Source organism: Acanthopagrus latus, chromosome 9 (genome assembly GCF_904848185.1).
Source record: "Acanthopagrus latus isolate v.2019 chromosome 9, fAcaLat1.1, whole genome shotgun sequence".
In the NCBI taxonomy this organism is placed as follows: domain Eukaryota; kingdom Metazoa; phylum Chordata; class Actinopteri; order Spariformes; family Sparidae; genus Acanthopagrus; species Acanthopagrus latus.
Window position 1 is genome coordinate 21,491,889 of NC_051047.1, and position 15,730 is coordinate 21,507,618.

Here is a 15,730-nt window from a genome sequence, read left to right on the forward strand (position 1 = left end):
ATTATGCCTTTATCCTTAAAAGCTTTAGTTTTTTAAATGTCTTGGTTCAACAACAGCAAAGTGGCAGTCAAACAAATATTTGACAGTCTGTTGTAAAAAACATTCTGACACAAAGTTAAACGACAATAAAAAGTAAACACGTAATGCAACGTCCTTGACATCTTTAGTCATCTTTAATCAGAAAATGAATAACTTTTCAGAGGATTTACTTATTTTTTTTATTCAAAATTAGAGTACACAGTTTTACTAAATGGACGTTTTGCTATTCAGAATGACAAAGTTTCAGCTGATTCACACACAGTAGAATGTTGTAGGGGCCACCAACATCATTAAATGATGAAATCATTTAATTAGCCTTTAATCCTAAAATGTTTGTTTTGTTTAATTAAAATATTGTTGTGTTTTTTTCTTGCAGACGGTGCGTCATGGTTTCCCTTACCAGCCAACTGCTTTGGCCTTTGATCCTGTGCAGAAGATCCTGGCCATCGGCTCCAGATCAGGCGGTGTGCGGATGTATCCTTTACCGCTCATCTTGTCACTTCTTTCCTCTTTCTGGAGACACACTAGACATTTTTACTTACATGAATACATAGTTATGTGCTTGCACTAAATAGATTTCTTTGCCTTTGCCACTGGTCATAACAGTATATTATAAGAAACGTAAACTATGGAACATTATCTTTTGCAGTAAACATTAAGATATTAAGTCATCCATGACCTAATGATAATACTATTAGGAGAAATTATAACATTCTTCACAGAAATAGGAAACAATGTTGAAATCTACTCCTGCACAAACCTTTGGCATTGCCCTAGTGGGCTAGCATTTCCCGGCAGTGGCTTTCCTCCTCCACCTCACCCCCTCACCTCTGAATTCTTGTCCCTCTTTCAGTCCTGTCATTTCATGTGGCTTGGCTGTCATGTTGCAGACTCAGAAATGTCCATCCAGCGGCCCATACACAGGGTCACAGGGTCACAGTAATGGAACAGGACATGCAAGTGCAACCCAGGTAGGAGATTACACCCTCATAAATACCCAGGGTTCCCAGTATGCCTCTAGGGAACCAAGGGCCGAGGCTGCTAACAATTATTGATGCTGCAGCAGCCGCAGTGCTGGTCTTGCTGGGGTAATAGATGGAGAGGCAGGGTGATTTCTCTGACGAAAGAAACAGAAAAAAAAAGAGATCAGTCACAGAGGGAGATGTGACATTGTTTGAATATTTGAAAGAGAGGCAAAAAACTGGAGAATAGGAGGCTGAATGTTGAAGGGAAGGGTAAAGGTGCACAGCAGTGTTTGATGTCACAGGGAATAGCTGATGAAATGAGACAAAAATGTGCCTCGATTACATGATAAGCTCAGCTGAATGTAGATATTCGATATCCTTTACTTCTCCCGCCCTCCTAATCCACCCCTTTTCTCCCCATCTCTCTCCTGAATACCTGACTGTGAAACGAGGCTGAGATTTCACCTGCATGAAAGCCCTTGAATGACTTAGCATTTGTATTGACATGCTGCACACACCGTCCTCTGCATGTGGCCTGTCAGACTCTCTTTTTATCTCTCACTCTCTCAATTGCACGCTCTCACATGCACATTTCTCTATTTTGCTGTTTCTCATTCTGACTCACCTTCTATTGCCTCCTGTCTTGAGGAACCTTTTTCTCCCTTATTTCAGATTTTATTTATTTAATTCACCCTTCTTCTGTCCTTCACAGCCTGTCTGAATGTTCTTTCTCTTCTTGCCAGGGTGTTGAGAGTCCACCTGTCATCCTCTGTCATGGTCTCCCTTTGTTTTTTTCCTCCATTGCTTTTTTTTTTTAATGTTTTTCTCATCTCTTTTCCCTATTTCCTTAGCTATATACTGTAAACAATGGTAGCAATTGCAGGAATTTTGTCATGCTCCTTTTCTATTTTAGTGTTACAGCCTTCCTGCATTTGTTCTGCACTGACACTATGTTAGTGTTGCACACAAAATCGACCAAGGACATTTCACCATTTTACCAGATTTTCATATTTCTCACCCGGTCTCTCCAGGGTGGTGCAGCATGTAAAAGCAAGCAATTTAGAGACAGCTCCCTGTCTGCTTCTCTTCTTTGTCTATGCTATGACCTAATACCATGGTTGCTGCTTTCTACAGTAGCAACATAATTATTTGGCAGAGATGTGTATTTTGTTCCTGTTAAGAAATCTGTATTGATTTCCGGGGTCTCAGAGTTTAACATTCTATGCTACATGGTATTGATCGTGTGTGGGACTGAGGTTAGGTGGGGCTCTCCATGGGAGGTGCATGTTCAGTATGTGCGCCTGCATGTCAGTTTAGGCAGATGAGTGATCAATATACCTGAGTCTTTGGCTGCTTTGGAGAGCTCAGATTGGAGAGCTGCTAAAATCATCACTGATGTACATTTTGTGGGTTGAAAAAAAGGATAGAAAAATGAGTGAGGGAAGGTAGTGGAGTGTTTTATAGGAAGGGAGAAGGAAATAGAAGGGTCATTAGAATAGTGAGAAGGCAATGGGATTATATTGTTGAAAATAGAAAGAGTGAAAAGGATACAGCAAAAAGTAGTTGAAGATTCTAGTGTGGGCAGAAATACATCATGAATAAAACATCCTTTGATTATGTGATCTACACACCCACAAACCCAAATCCACAAAACTTTAACACATTTAGGACTTCACTATACTGAATACCTATCACACTGAAATATTAACTATACTCACTGTTATGGTCACAGTCATTTTAGCTGTGGGATAGATTAGATCTGGTGAAATCGGCATGATGTTTAGAACATCTAAGTGTGTTGTGCCCCTCATTTCATGAACATTGTTACTGGATGCTAATTCAAAGAAACCATATGACATCATAGGTTACTTGTATCACTGTTTAACCTACCGTCACAGCTTGATATTGGTTGAAAGAGAGAGAATGTAGCATTAGAATTAGCATAGCAGTAGAATTAGCCAAACCAAATTGTCAACAAACACGTTAGGATTCAACACATTACAATGCTACAGTCGTTCTGAAACAATCATATTGCACTTCAGAAATGTGGTTATTATTAACATTTACAAATGTAAATCTTGCAGCAGAATCACCAAAGTTGGAACTAAAAATTTTATTGCATGGATTCCTGTAGATTCCTGTATTGTTGATTTATGTGTGGCCCATACTGTATCCCCTACACACTTGAATGTTGTGAATTGTAAAGCAAATACAACGTGTTGTAAAAGTGTATATTCAATCACTTGGCCACCCATGCCCAATCATGATTTTGCACTGGGTGAAACTTAAACCCATCATAGTGGTCTAGAAACAACAAAGATACATGAAACTGAATGTTGCTGCATCTATTTTTGCAGTATTATTAATTGATGCGACATGTCATATTGTCACATATTTATTATGAACAGCGGAGGCCCTCAGGGTACGACAGGTCTTGCTCTGGTGAATGGTGCATAGTGACGATGTCATCAGGGTTGGCGCAGTGGGTTGGCAATGAGGCTCTCTGCAGTGGGCTCCGAGGACACTCCTCTCCCTGCTTGGGGCGACATTACCAAAATATGCTGAGATTTGGTTTATTGTGAGTACTAGAACAGAGGATGACAAGGATTTGTAGGTGTGTGTGGGTGTGTCTCTGCGTGTGTATGTTCACACGTTTCTCTATTTTTGCGTCTCAACCTGTGTGTCTGCTTGCTGAGTGTGCACCCATGTGTGCTGTCTACCTGCGTCAATATTGTGTGTGTCTGTGCACAGATGTAAACACGTGTTTGTGCGTGCACATGTTTCTCTCCTATTGGTGTTGGCTTGTGTGTCAGCGCAGTGAGAGTGGATGTAGTTTCAATAAAGGGTTCAGGTAATAGAATTGCCCAGAGCCTGATAGACAGTCACTTCTCATAACAGTCAGTCAGGTCAGAGAAAAGAAGAGCAAGAACGAATAGAAGGGATGAGAGGTAAATGGAAAAGAGTGATGGCATGGGGGAGGAGGACAGTAAGAGGATTTAAATCAATACCAACAGCTTGTCTATAACATGACAGTAAACATTGAGCCAAGTATCACTGATACGCAATATTGTCAATTAGTTCAAATCTTTTTGAGACAATTATATTTATCAGCTTTCAGTAGAATAATATCGTGCCGACATGATCATCACAGGTTCCTGTTTTATATTCTGCTGTTAAACATATGGCAAAATAGTCAAATGTATATGTTACTTGTTTAAGTAATATATAGAACCAATACCAATTTGTCAATGTTTCTTAACAGTAAGTTCTGGGTAGAAAACCCTTGCATCACACACTAGCTTACACACAATTTGCCCTTTTTTTTATCGTGCTATTCACATCTCGTATATACGTCATTCATCTAACATACACGTTTTGTGCTCTCATATCTCATTGATAACATTACTTTCATTAACGTGAAGTTGACTAACCTAATTTGTTAACCACAGTTAACCCCAAAACCAGCAGTTAGTCTGAGATGTTGCTGTTGAGTAGATATCAAAGATGTGAGCAAAGCAACACAGTACATTGAATAAGTGCATTAGAAACCACAGAACGGTCAGATCATTGTGGTATTACTATATATCTTACATGCCATTAGTCTACCTGAAAGTGACTGCATTTGTTTTGCCATCCTGGTGATTCGATCAGCACAAGGTTCATTAAAATCATTGCTGTAAAATAAAGTAAGCGCTTATCTCAATATAAGATAAGTAATGACACACTCAGCCCAATATGTCTTATCTCTATAAATGCTCAGTTGTCAGTTTATTAGGTTAAGTGGTAAAATTACCATTCAATTAAATCAGAACGTTTCTAAAATAGTTTTAACAAAAACTGGATAGCATGAACACGTATAAGGATTTATTGTGAGATTGTTAATCCATTGCATGTGCGAGTTTGTCTAATACACTGGTTACTATGTGTAAATAGCACTGAAACATGATTGTATAATCTGTGTTCTGTGTTAAATATGTGTGATATGATATCCACACTGAGGTAATCGATAGACTTGACTTAAGCTGATATTGCATGTTCTGTTCTATCAACTCAAGGCACTGCCAAGACTTTTGCCCTGCCAGAAATTTGTTGACAGTGCTGAGTAATCGAGATAAGTAAGCCAGCGTTGCCAAGAGACCTGTGCTTGTTGCTAGGTAAGGAGACTTCAGCTTACTTTTTGGGGTGAATCTCTCATCAGCAGCCACATGTTTATTCACTGACCAGCGGCAAGCAATTAGTAAACCTAATTTGGCCAATGGAGCGTGAGCAGGCAATGGGAGGAGGTCACTCTGTGTAAACACACAGCTACTGTTACAGTCCATTATTAATCACATGGTCTTACAGTGTGTGTGACAGGACTGCGTTGCAGTGCTACTTAGGCAAACAGTACCATCAGATAGTCATCAATTAAACATTCATCATTTTCACACTGTGTCATTGGCTTTGCTGACTGTGTGAGCAGGCCTGCAAACAAAATGACTATTTGCCATCAGTAGCTCAGGGAGAAGAAGGAAGGTGGTCACTGCCATAATCAGATGCCATCTAGATCATGAGTGGTGGGTGTATTTGCACACACCATGCTCTATTTACATAACTTATGTCTCCACTGTTAGCACCAACTCTGTTTCCAAACTTGAGCACAGCATCAACACACCCGTTGATGTGGATGTGAGTGCACACACGCATAATCAAAACGAGACGTGTGCAGTCATGCCTAGTGACTCACTTGGTCTTGATTGAATTATACATTATAGGATTTACAGCCCTCTATTTGTAAACTAGAGTAATGGCAGTTTTTCTGGGCGCCAAAGGTGAGCAAGCAAAAGTGCTGCTCTGGTGGAAAAGGGATGAAGCAGCACTATTAAGTTACTCATGGCCACACACTGCACTCTATCCTTACTTCACCCTTGTAGGGTACATGATAATAGAATTAATGGCCCTACCGTGCAGTATACCCCTAGATTATAGGGAAAGTACTGTGATTGTGACAGTTTTCTGTGAATCAGACTGACATGATTTATGAAGGACAATTAGGACTGCAACCAATGATTATCATTATGTGATTGATTATTAGTTAGTTATTGGTTATTGCACATGACATCATGTTGTCTTTACTTTCAGAAAAAGACAAATATCCAAGTTCCATTACAATTCTACAGTGACTTAATTTAAAATGATTTGAAACAATGAAATTGTGCAAATCTTTGCCCTTGAGAAGTAAGACAAAATGACAAATAACATAATAAAAACATAATGAGTAATTCCAATACATGTCAGTTAAATTGAACAGGCACTTAGAAACTATAGTGTATAGTGTTTCTTAAATATTTAGCCGACACAACACCTTTTTTAATGAGTTTTAATGAGCAGTGTTATCCATGTTTTTTTTTTTTTTCCCAGCAGCAGATGTTGGCTGTTGCATGCATTCCTGTGACTCTGGAAACTTCCTCATAGGGTGAGATCGCATGCATATCCAGAGGCAAATAAATAAGGAGACTGTTTATAATTATTTATTCATTCATTTATTTATTTATTAAATTATTTATTTTTCAGTCTGAATGTGGTTTCAGTGTGCCCTTACCCGCTCATTAAAACAGGTGATGTCAAGTATTTTTTATTTTGTAATGGGATTAGGAACAAAGTTTGACACTTGTTTATGTGAGAATCCCAGTAATGTGTTTCTTGTAAATGCTGCATTTACCAACTCTTCATATTCATATTCTACATCTTTAAACCTGATTTTCTATTATATTTCATCAGATGCACTTCATCCAGATGCTAAGTAGAGTTGCTTTGCTATCGTTTTCGTATCTTGTTGCTGTAGCATGTACCTGCTAATAGGCAAAATCCGCAAGCTGGCAACTGTGGTGTTTTAGTGGCCCCATGTTGTCTTTTTTTCCCTCTCACTTTTAATTAATCCTCATCTTTCCTCTGGGTTCCATTACCATTGGTGTTTCTGGTTTGGTTGACAGACCACCACTCATTTCTGCTGTTAGCAATTCCATTCAGAGTAGAAAGGAAAACCTCTGCAGTCTGTTGGTCTCTGTCACAATAGCAAAATTCTGTCACATGGTCAATACTGGACGTATATAATTAGGAAGAAATGAAAAGAGTGGGGGTATCTTGTAGACTTGAGCCTGTTCTCCGTCTATGTCATTCCCCCTCTCACCTGTTTGGCCTCAATTTTGTACAGCACTATCCTGATATGACACAAACAACCCCCCATCTCCTTCATTCCTTCTTGGTGTAGTGTCTTGCCCTCCCCCCTTTCTCTTTGTGTCATCCTTACTTCTCTCATTTTAAAATTATGGCCGTCTTGCAAGAACGTTGATGTGATTTATGCACTTCACTTCTCCTGGCCATGAGGAGCACAACTCATCACATGCACAATTTTGTGTACTCATGCGCACACAAACAGACACACACACACACACACACACACACACACACACACACACACACACACACACACTTATTTTCATTTTCATTTTCAGACATCTATCGGCTCTGATGTCTTGAAAGTGCAAGTGACTCTATTGCTCACTTTTTTTTACATCAATAAAAACACTGTATATCTTTGAATGTACATGTGTGCCTGAGTGACAGGGCGAGTGAGTGATGAAATGTTTATGAAAATCTGCCCAGACTGTATAGTAAAGAACGTGGACAGTTGCACTCGACTGCTGGAGCTGTGAATTCTCTGAGTCACATAATGAGATCGCTTCATGTGGCTTCATACATCAAACTGTGTGTTACTGTCAAAATAATCATGAACGATTGACGTCATTTCTGATAGTTTTGCTAGAATTGCAACGATAAGACATTGTGTGTCCACAAAGCTTCCCGTGCCCCTTCTTCCACCCTGTCATTTTGGATAAAGTTACATCCGCTTTCTCCACCGTCCATCCGTCACAAAGTACTCAGAACATGTTAACTTTGTTTGTGCTTTATCAGGGGCAGTCACTTGCTGTATTGTGCAGCAACACAATGCCTCAGATTTACTTCCAAACATTACCTAGTGGTGCACAGTATATGATCCAGCACCAGGAGCTAGTGGATCTTCTCCATAATGTGTCATCCAAATTTTCACAATTACATGGTTAAGATATATTGACGTGACAATGATACACAATTGTTACACAACTGGGGAAGCTGTGGGAGGTTGAACAGTAGATCCTTAGTTTTTCTACGTGTGAAAATGATTCCAATACAGCTTGATGGCATTCATTTCATCTTAAGCCACTGAAGTGTTAAATGGCAGCATGAGTAGGAGAAGCCCTGTTGTCTTTTGATGATGCCAATTAGGATACGCTTGAGCAGAGAAATTTGTAGAAAACTACTAAATCCATAATATGCAGTGATACAGTTCTTATAAAGAATTTAAAATAATTGTGAGTATACTTGATTTTATGATTTTTTTCATACAAGCTGAGTTTACATTATGAATTTCATCTATAAATCAGTAATTATTAATATTCCCCTCATCATCCTCATCTTTATCTCCCCAGCTGCCAATTTCGCTCTTTTGGCCTTCGTCCAATCTGCTAGGGATGGCGAGGTAGTCGAGGAATGAAAGGTCAGCTGCCTATTAATAGCAGCAACCAAGAATAATCTAGGAAATGCCACTGTGTACATTCGCAGTCCACTCAGTCCACTGCTGAATGATACATTGCAAAATGTAGACAATCCAACAGGACAATACACCTAGAGCTTCACTCTGGCTACACAGCATCTAAGTTGTTTTTTTCTGTGCTCCTTAAAATCAAAATCATGGCCTCTTTTAAACATTTGGGGACAATATGAAGTGATGCTGACCATTTAAAAAAAAAAAAAAAAAAATGTAGTTTTCCAAGAAAAAGGGCGTCACCTTGTTTCAAGCTGGCAGGTTGACCTTTGCCTTTATCTGATGTGTAATGAATGCTTGCTAACCTTTTACTGCACAAAGGGCACTGTGTGATTACTGTACTGTGGGGTAATGATAGTGAAAAGTCAGAAGAAGTGGGGATCACAGAGTGTAGAATCAGAACTGCACTTTAAGAAAATGATATTTTATCTCGTAGTTGACATATAGAAAAAATGTAATTTTTACTCAAATCCACAACAACCTAACTTTCAGTTACCTGCTCTTAAAGTATAACTTCTTTGTATAAATTTTGTAAGACACGGACTAGTCACCTATTTTGACGTTTATGTATGAGGACTTGTTGTGTAAATATAATAGTATTTGGTTTCTGAGTAAAGTAACAGTCCTGAGCTGTGTTACTCATCGACCCTCTGGCTCGTGATGCTGTGCGCACTCACATGTGCCTACACACAAACAAACACACTGTGAAGTCTACTGTTGTTTCTGCAGAAATATCACACCAGGGCCTCTGAATTCACTAACATCCTATAGACTGAACGGTGCCCCCCAGCTAAGAGAAGCATGAAATGGAAGTAAAAAAGAAATATTAAAAACAGGCATGTGTGTATCAGTGTGCCTGCATATGTTTTATGTGTGCACGTGTCCTTGCATATATTTTAAGCCTTCAGTATTTCACCATAACAGGTGACTTGAGTGTGTAGAAAGCACAAGGTGCAGAGAAGAGAAAATGAAATGAGCAGGAGCTGAAAGAAAGTGAAAGACGTATAGCTCAATTTTTCGTGAAGGCACGCAGCAGAAAGTGCAGTGCAAGGCGCAACACAAATTGCATTTTCACAGTTACCGTGCGGTATGAAGCCATTTCTCTTTCAGCAGATTAACAACAGGTCTGTGATCCATCTGCAGTCTCTAATTGGAGTGAGGCACATTGTCAAGCTGCAATTATGCACGGCTGAGCCACCTGCAGGATTGGTGCAACCAGCAGCAGGAGGTTGCAAAATAACCACACATCTGTTCTCTTGTCCACACAATGCTTGTGCAGTGTAAATCAACAAAAGTGTTTGAGACTGACACATGCTAAGCAATTTGACATTTCCATGAAAAATTGGAGGACAATGTTATATTATCTTTTCACTAACTCCCTTAAGATTGTCTCTTCCCATGACAGCATTTAAAAAGGGATTAATGTAGTGAATGTGAATTCTACCATCGATACTGCTGGTATGACCACCACCTATAAAGTATTTATACCTATAAGTATAGTTCTCTATGGAGCTACCTGTCCCGCTATTTGGTTATTACTTATTTTATGCTTATGAGTTGCCTCATACTCCATCAAATTTCATGGGTTGCCCTATTGATTTTATTGATTTCCAGTCGATTAAAGTATTTATTTTTTTGCTGCTGCCGTTGTTAGTAGGATTAGATTCTTTTCATCATCACAGATCTCTTTGAGCATTTCTAAGTGTCCCAATATACTGTAGATTCTGAACTGCCAAAGTTTAAATGAAAAGCAATAATTTTTGGGGCATTCGTAGTGGTCTACTCATGTGTACACAGTTTCCAAAGCCGTTCAATGATCCCTTGCAAGCACTTCTGTTAAAATATATTGGCTCCTGCTTAATGTGCCTCCGACAACAAAAATACTGAAAGTGCATCTGCATGACCTTGTTGCAATATATACAGCACACTTACTATGCTTAATGTTCCATGCATTTACTTATAAAAATGGAGATTGAAAACTGTCATCACATTTCCTTGCTGGCCCCTATACTGTATAGCTTCTGTTGGATGAAACTCTTTAAATCCTTTTACAATTAATTTTTAAGATGCCTTAAATTTAATTACAGTGTATTCCAGCTCCAACGTGGACTCTATATATTTGTGATGGCTTATAGCCGCTATGCCCTCTAAGCATCTTTATTTGTATGACTGTATGTTCATACAGTGTGATTTCTCTGCTGTTTCTCCCCAGATATTGTGTTTTGCCACATTTATATTTTAGTGGGTAGTATGTAAATGAAACCAGGGTCTGACTGAATGCTGGCCATGCCGTTATCGCAAGCTGCAAAGAAATCCTGCAAATGCAATTAGCTGCACTGCCAATGCAATGGTACATGTAATCTTTAAGTCTTTAATTAGATCAGATTTTTTAATTATATGATTTGACATATTAGCATGTTTATGCCACGTGATGGTGAGGAGGTGTTTGTATGTATGCATACTGAGTATGGTTTTACCACTGAGTCCCCACGTGTAGACACATTACATAATGTGTAGCTCACTTCATCAGAGGCAGAGAAAACATGAGGAGAGGGTGGCTGAAAAAAATGAAGGCTGTTGGTGTTTTGGAGTCTGTGTGACAGATAAGAGACAAAGAGCCGCTCTGCATTCTTATCTCAGCTCCCAGTGATGTCACGTGGAAAACTGTGTGCATTGCAACACAATGGAAGATGGGACCGTTAGATCTATGTCTGTATTGCTTTACAGTGGAATTGAAAAGTCAGGACGTAATAAGAACTATAATGAGGGATAGCTTTTGAACAATTCCTCTCCCTTTTAAGTAGTCTGACAAATTTAAGGAGATTGGCATGGTGGTCACACTCAATAATGTAAATGTAGATATCACAATCAGAAAAGTGTCTGTAGGAAAGTGTCTTTAACATAACATATTTCTTGCTTATAAAAGAAAAAAACACATTATTTTGACATTTCAAGGCTATGCCAAACCATTGCTACTGTGAATGCTGTGTTTTTTCTGACATTTTTTCCTTCAAACTTTTCAAAGACCCAGCTTACCAGTATGGCACCAGTGTTATAAAACAGATATCCTATGGCAGTGTTGCAGTGGAGCTTTCATAAATGTGTGTTCAGATAGAAGACTTGATTCAAAGATGGGTATGAAGTGGTGCTGTCATACTGGAATTTCTAACTTCGATATAATACTGTGGTGATATTTATTACCATGTTCAATGTCACAGGGGAAATTGACACAACACTGAGGGCATAAAATTTGAGATTTTGAAAACAAGATGCATTCAGCACTGCTTGAGTATATACTGTATGCATGTTAAGCACAACAGAATCAATGATAATTTACTTCTCGAGGAGGTGGGGCTATGTGGGCACTAGAGTGGAGGAGAGCAAAAAGAAGCATCTAGTGCTAGAGAATCGATACTGGAAAGTATTAGTATTGAGAACATTCCAAACTTCAGAATTGATATGTGTCAAAACTTTTGGACTTGAATGAAATGGAAATGAATGGTTTTGGTTAAATAAGAGCATTTTGGATGTGAGACTATACATTGTGCAGAGCTGCGTATCTGTAAAGGGAACTGTGTCAAGAGTTGATGCTGCCAGTCAGTTTTGATAAATATGTACTGCTGTTTTACCTTCGGTTTTTATTAGGCTGTTTGTGAACATTTCTGCAAGATAGTGAGCATGAATACATTTTGGATTTACAGTTTGAGTTTTGCAACAATGTGATGTAGTAGCCAAAGTTTTTTTAGGTATTTAATTCAGTAGAGTAACTGAAAAATACAGTATTTTCTTCACAACATTTCCAGAATTTAGAATACGTCACAAAAAATAGCAAGTGTTGTTGCCATATAAATAAAGCGCGACAATTTATGGGCCTACTGCAGATACCGATGTTAGGGAGGAAAAGATTCTGATATTGATATGTCAGACAATATACACTTCTTTTTTCAGTGATCTGGGAGTTAAATAATTATAAATTGCTCCGATCTTCTTTTTCTGTGTTATAAGCTTTGATACTGGCACATGTCAGGCAACATATTCACTGATACTGTTCTATCGGTAAATGTCCAATAATGACATATTACTCAGGCTCTACGTATAAAATCACATGATAGTGGAAAGATAACACAACAGTTTCTAACCTATAGCAAATAATACAGTGTTTGTCTTTACTTCAGCAACAAGGGGCAGAAGGGACCTCATTCAGTGCCATATTGTCTTTCTAGCGAAAGCTCTACAGGTTTGATCTGTACATATCATTTGTGTTTTACTTCCAGTTTACAAGATGAGCTCCAGCAACAAATAATTAGAAACTGTGATGGTGCATTACTTGCTGTCATACAGAAGGCTTGTTTGGTGTAGTTTGAGGGGGTCTTAGGGCTTGGAGGGGTATACAGAAAGAGATTTCTGTCAGGTTTTGTGGCGTTGCCATGGATACACTAACACAAATGTCTCATGTGGATGGCCCACTTGACCATCTATTTCATTTATCAGATGAAAGGAGACAGTGAAAGTCATACACTTAAGTAATTATTTCGATGTCACAGCTTAATGTTATAATACATCACACAAGGAAAATCTTATGCTACACTACAATGATTTCAGTCCGAAGAGTGGGTTCATCGTCATGATAAAAGTCTCAAAGAGGACAAACAAAGAATAGATATGGATCAATGGCTGCAACAGCACAGCATGCTTTGGTTTATTTTTCAAGGACATGTACACCAAGCATGTAATGCTGTTGCTTGTCAAGGCTCTAATGAAGAGGAAACAAAAGATATGTCCTTGGTGAGCTCAGAAAAGGTGCTGTGACCGTCATCACAGTGTAACAAGGTGAGACAGTGCAGCGTAGCACATCATATCTCATTAATTCATCCTGTCTATCACCAAAACAACAGACCCTAGCCAAAGGGCTTTACCAGTGCCAGCTGCCTCCCTTGTTAATTTGATTCCTCACCTCATCGCTCGGGCCTGGAGCAGTCAGCCACCGAGCTGTCCCGCCGTTTTGTCTAGACTGTGAGGACAAAAGGACTTTTGTTTTTGTTTTTCTGGTTTTCCTTGGTCATCACAAGCCTGTGTTGTTTTTGGGATGTGGTTAAATGCACTGCAGGTGCTGGAGATAATTTTCCCATCACGTTTGTACTGTAGGCGGAAGGACAGATGAGGCGAGACAGAGATGGCAATTGTGTCGTAGTGGGGAAAATGAGGGGCTCAATTTGGAGAAGGTAGTACAAGTCATAGCTCAAAAACATAATCAGAATGAAAGAAGAATCACCCAAGTTAATTTGAAATCAAGCCTGTCACACACATAGTTTTCAACAACTATTCATGCGAAAGAAATAATTCCCTTAAAGTCCTTAAGAAATGGCAGTTAGAGTATCTTTAGCTTCTGTAATGTGACCATTTCTGAGTGAACCGGATTATGCGCGCAGCGTGTGATTTTTTTAGGGATTTTATAATTTTTTTCTTGGATTTAATTGCTCAAAAATGTCCTAGTGAACATGCGGCCTCTGGAAAACTGCAGTGATTTGGAGCAGGATGCCACCCACAAGTGCAGTTGTACCGGACTGCTGGCCTTCACCCACACCTCCCCACCTGCTTTGTTGGATCAGTAGGCGGAGGATGTGGGAGGGATGCATAAATTAGACCACGCTCTTTGAAAATGTAAACAAAGTTTTTGCCAGGAGACATCCAAGCACGATTCTCCAACTCCAATGATCCAATGTTCTGCTGGCTACTATGACACAAGCTAACAAAGTCACGTGTGGTTTTATATAACGGAGGAATTTGGTGGTCACCTACAAAATGCCTTGAAGTGTATTTACATCAACAAATTGTTAGAAAATCAGCTTGTATCTATATTCTCCTAGCTCTTCTTGCTTGAAACAAATGATTAGCTATGCATGATCCCTGTACTGGTCTTTCTGTTATGATGGGCTGAGTTGTTTTAAGACCCAAAAGCGAACACCAGAACGGGGAGTGGTTTGAGAGGGATTTATTTAACACAACAGGTGAAGCAGGCAAATGAATGAATGAGCCCTAGCTTGGGTTAGACTCCACCAGACATGCAGGGAGAAAACTCACTGTGGCAATAGTGGATAGCTCAAGAGGAAGGTTCAGGAAAGTGTCTCTTGTGTGTGTGGGTGAACAGAGGTGCTGGAGGGTGGTGGCAGTTGAAGTGGAGCAGATCAGGAGACATCCAATCTCAATGGTAAAGGAGCAAAAATGTCCAAATATAATACATTCTTTTCTCTTTTTTCACCATTTGTGTTTTTCTGGATCAAGCCTGTATACTCAGTGTGTGCTGCTTTTTGAATAAGACCTTTCAGGATTTTATACTAGACCATTTTTTATGCTGGTCATACCTCAGAGCAGAGTGCAGATAGGCAAGAACACACTGCAATTGCTGCTATTTTCCCCTGGCTTCCTTATCACATGCTTGGGCTGATAGTTGGCCATTTTATCTGCTCTTCTGGCCCCAGAAAGATGATGAGGAATGATAAAAAGGGCAGATCAGGGAGAAACAAATTCTCGGCGACAGATAAGGGGAGACTACAGGGTCAAGCTGTGAAAGACGGAGATGTAGAAAAGGAAATAAAAGAGGAGGATATAAAAGGGCGCAAGAGAGTGAAACAGAGGTGTGGTTGATGCAACCAGAGTGCGTTGAAGAGCATAGAAGCGGTGTTTGGCGTGAGAGTGAATTCCTTCTAAATGGAAATTTCTCTGAACTGCTCAGTTGTTGACTGATTATATTGGAGGTGATGATTGTGTGAGCCCATAGCACAGAACACAACAAGCGTGCACACAAACAAGTATTGATCCACTTGTTTCTTTTGCCAATCAACTACGTGTTTCCTGACTGAAGTGTCGATTGGTTAATTAGTGCAGTAATCAACTGGATTGTGACTGTAAAACAAGTAGTAAATAGTAAAAAGTTTAAAAAAAAAAAAAAAAAAGCTTTGGGACTTTCACTGTCTGCTTTAACTTTAATTCACAAAACTAAAACAATCTTCTACATGTTGTTTTGTAAAAGCTTTGAAGGTCAGATTTGATTGACTTGGGGTCCAAGCAGTAAGTCACTTGTAAGTGGGACCAGGACCAATGT

The 15,730-nt window shown here is 39.3% G+C and overlaps 1 protein-coding gene across 10 annotated transcripts in view; it reads left to right on the top strand.

Annotated features, from left to right (window-relative positions):
• The window catches only part of stxbp5l (syntaxin binding protein 5-like), a 134,583-nt gene that overhangs the window by 23,127 nt on the left and 95,726 nt on the right, over positions 1–15,730 (top strand). For all 10 annotated transcript variants that reach the window (XM_037109249.1, XM_037109250.1, XM_037109254.1 and 7 more), the window contains exon 2: positions 416–513. In XM_037109249.1, coding sequence (XP_036965144.1) covers positions 416–513 — 98 coding nt within the window. The remainder of the gene's footprint in view (positions 1–415; positions 514–15,730) is intronic.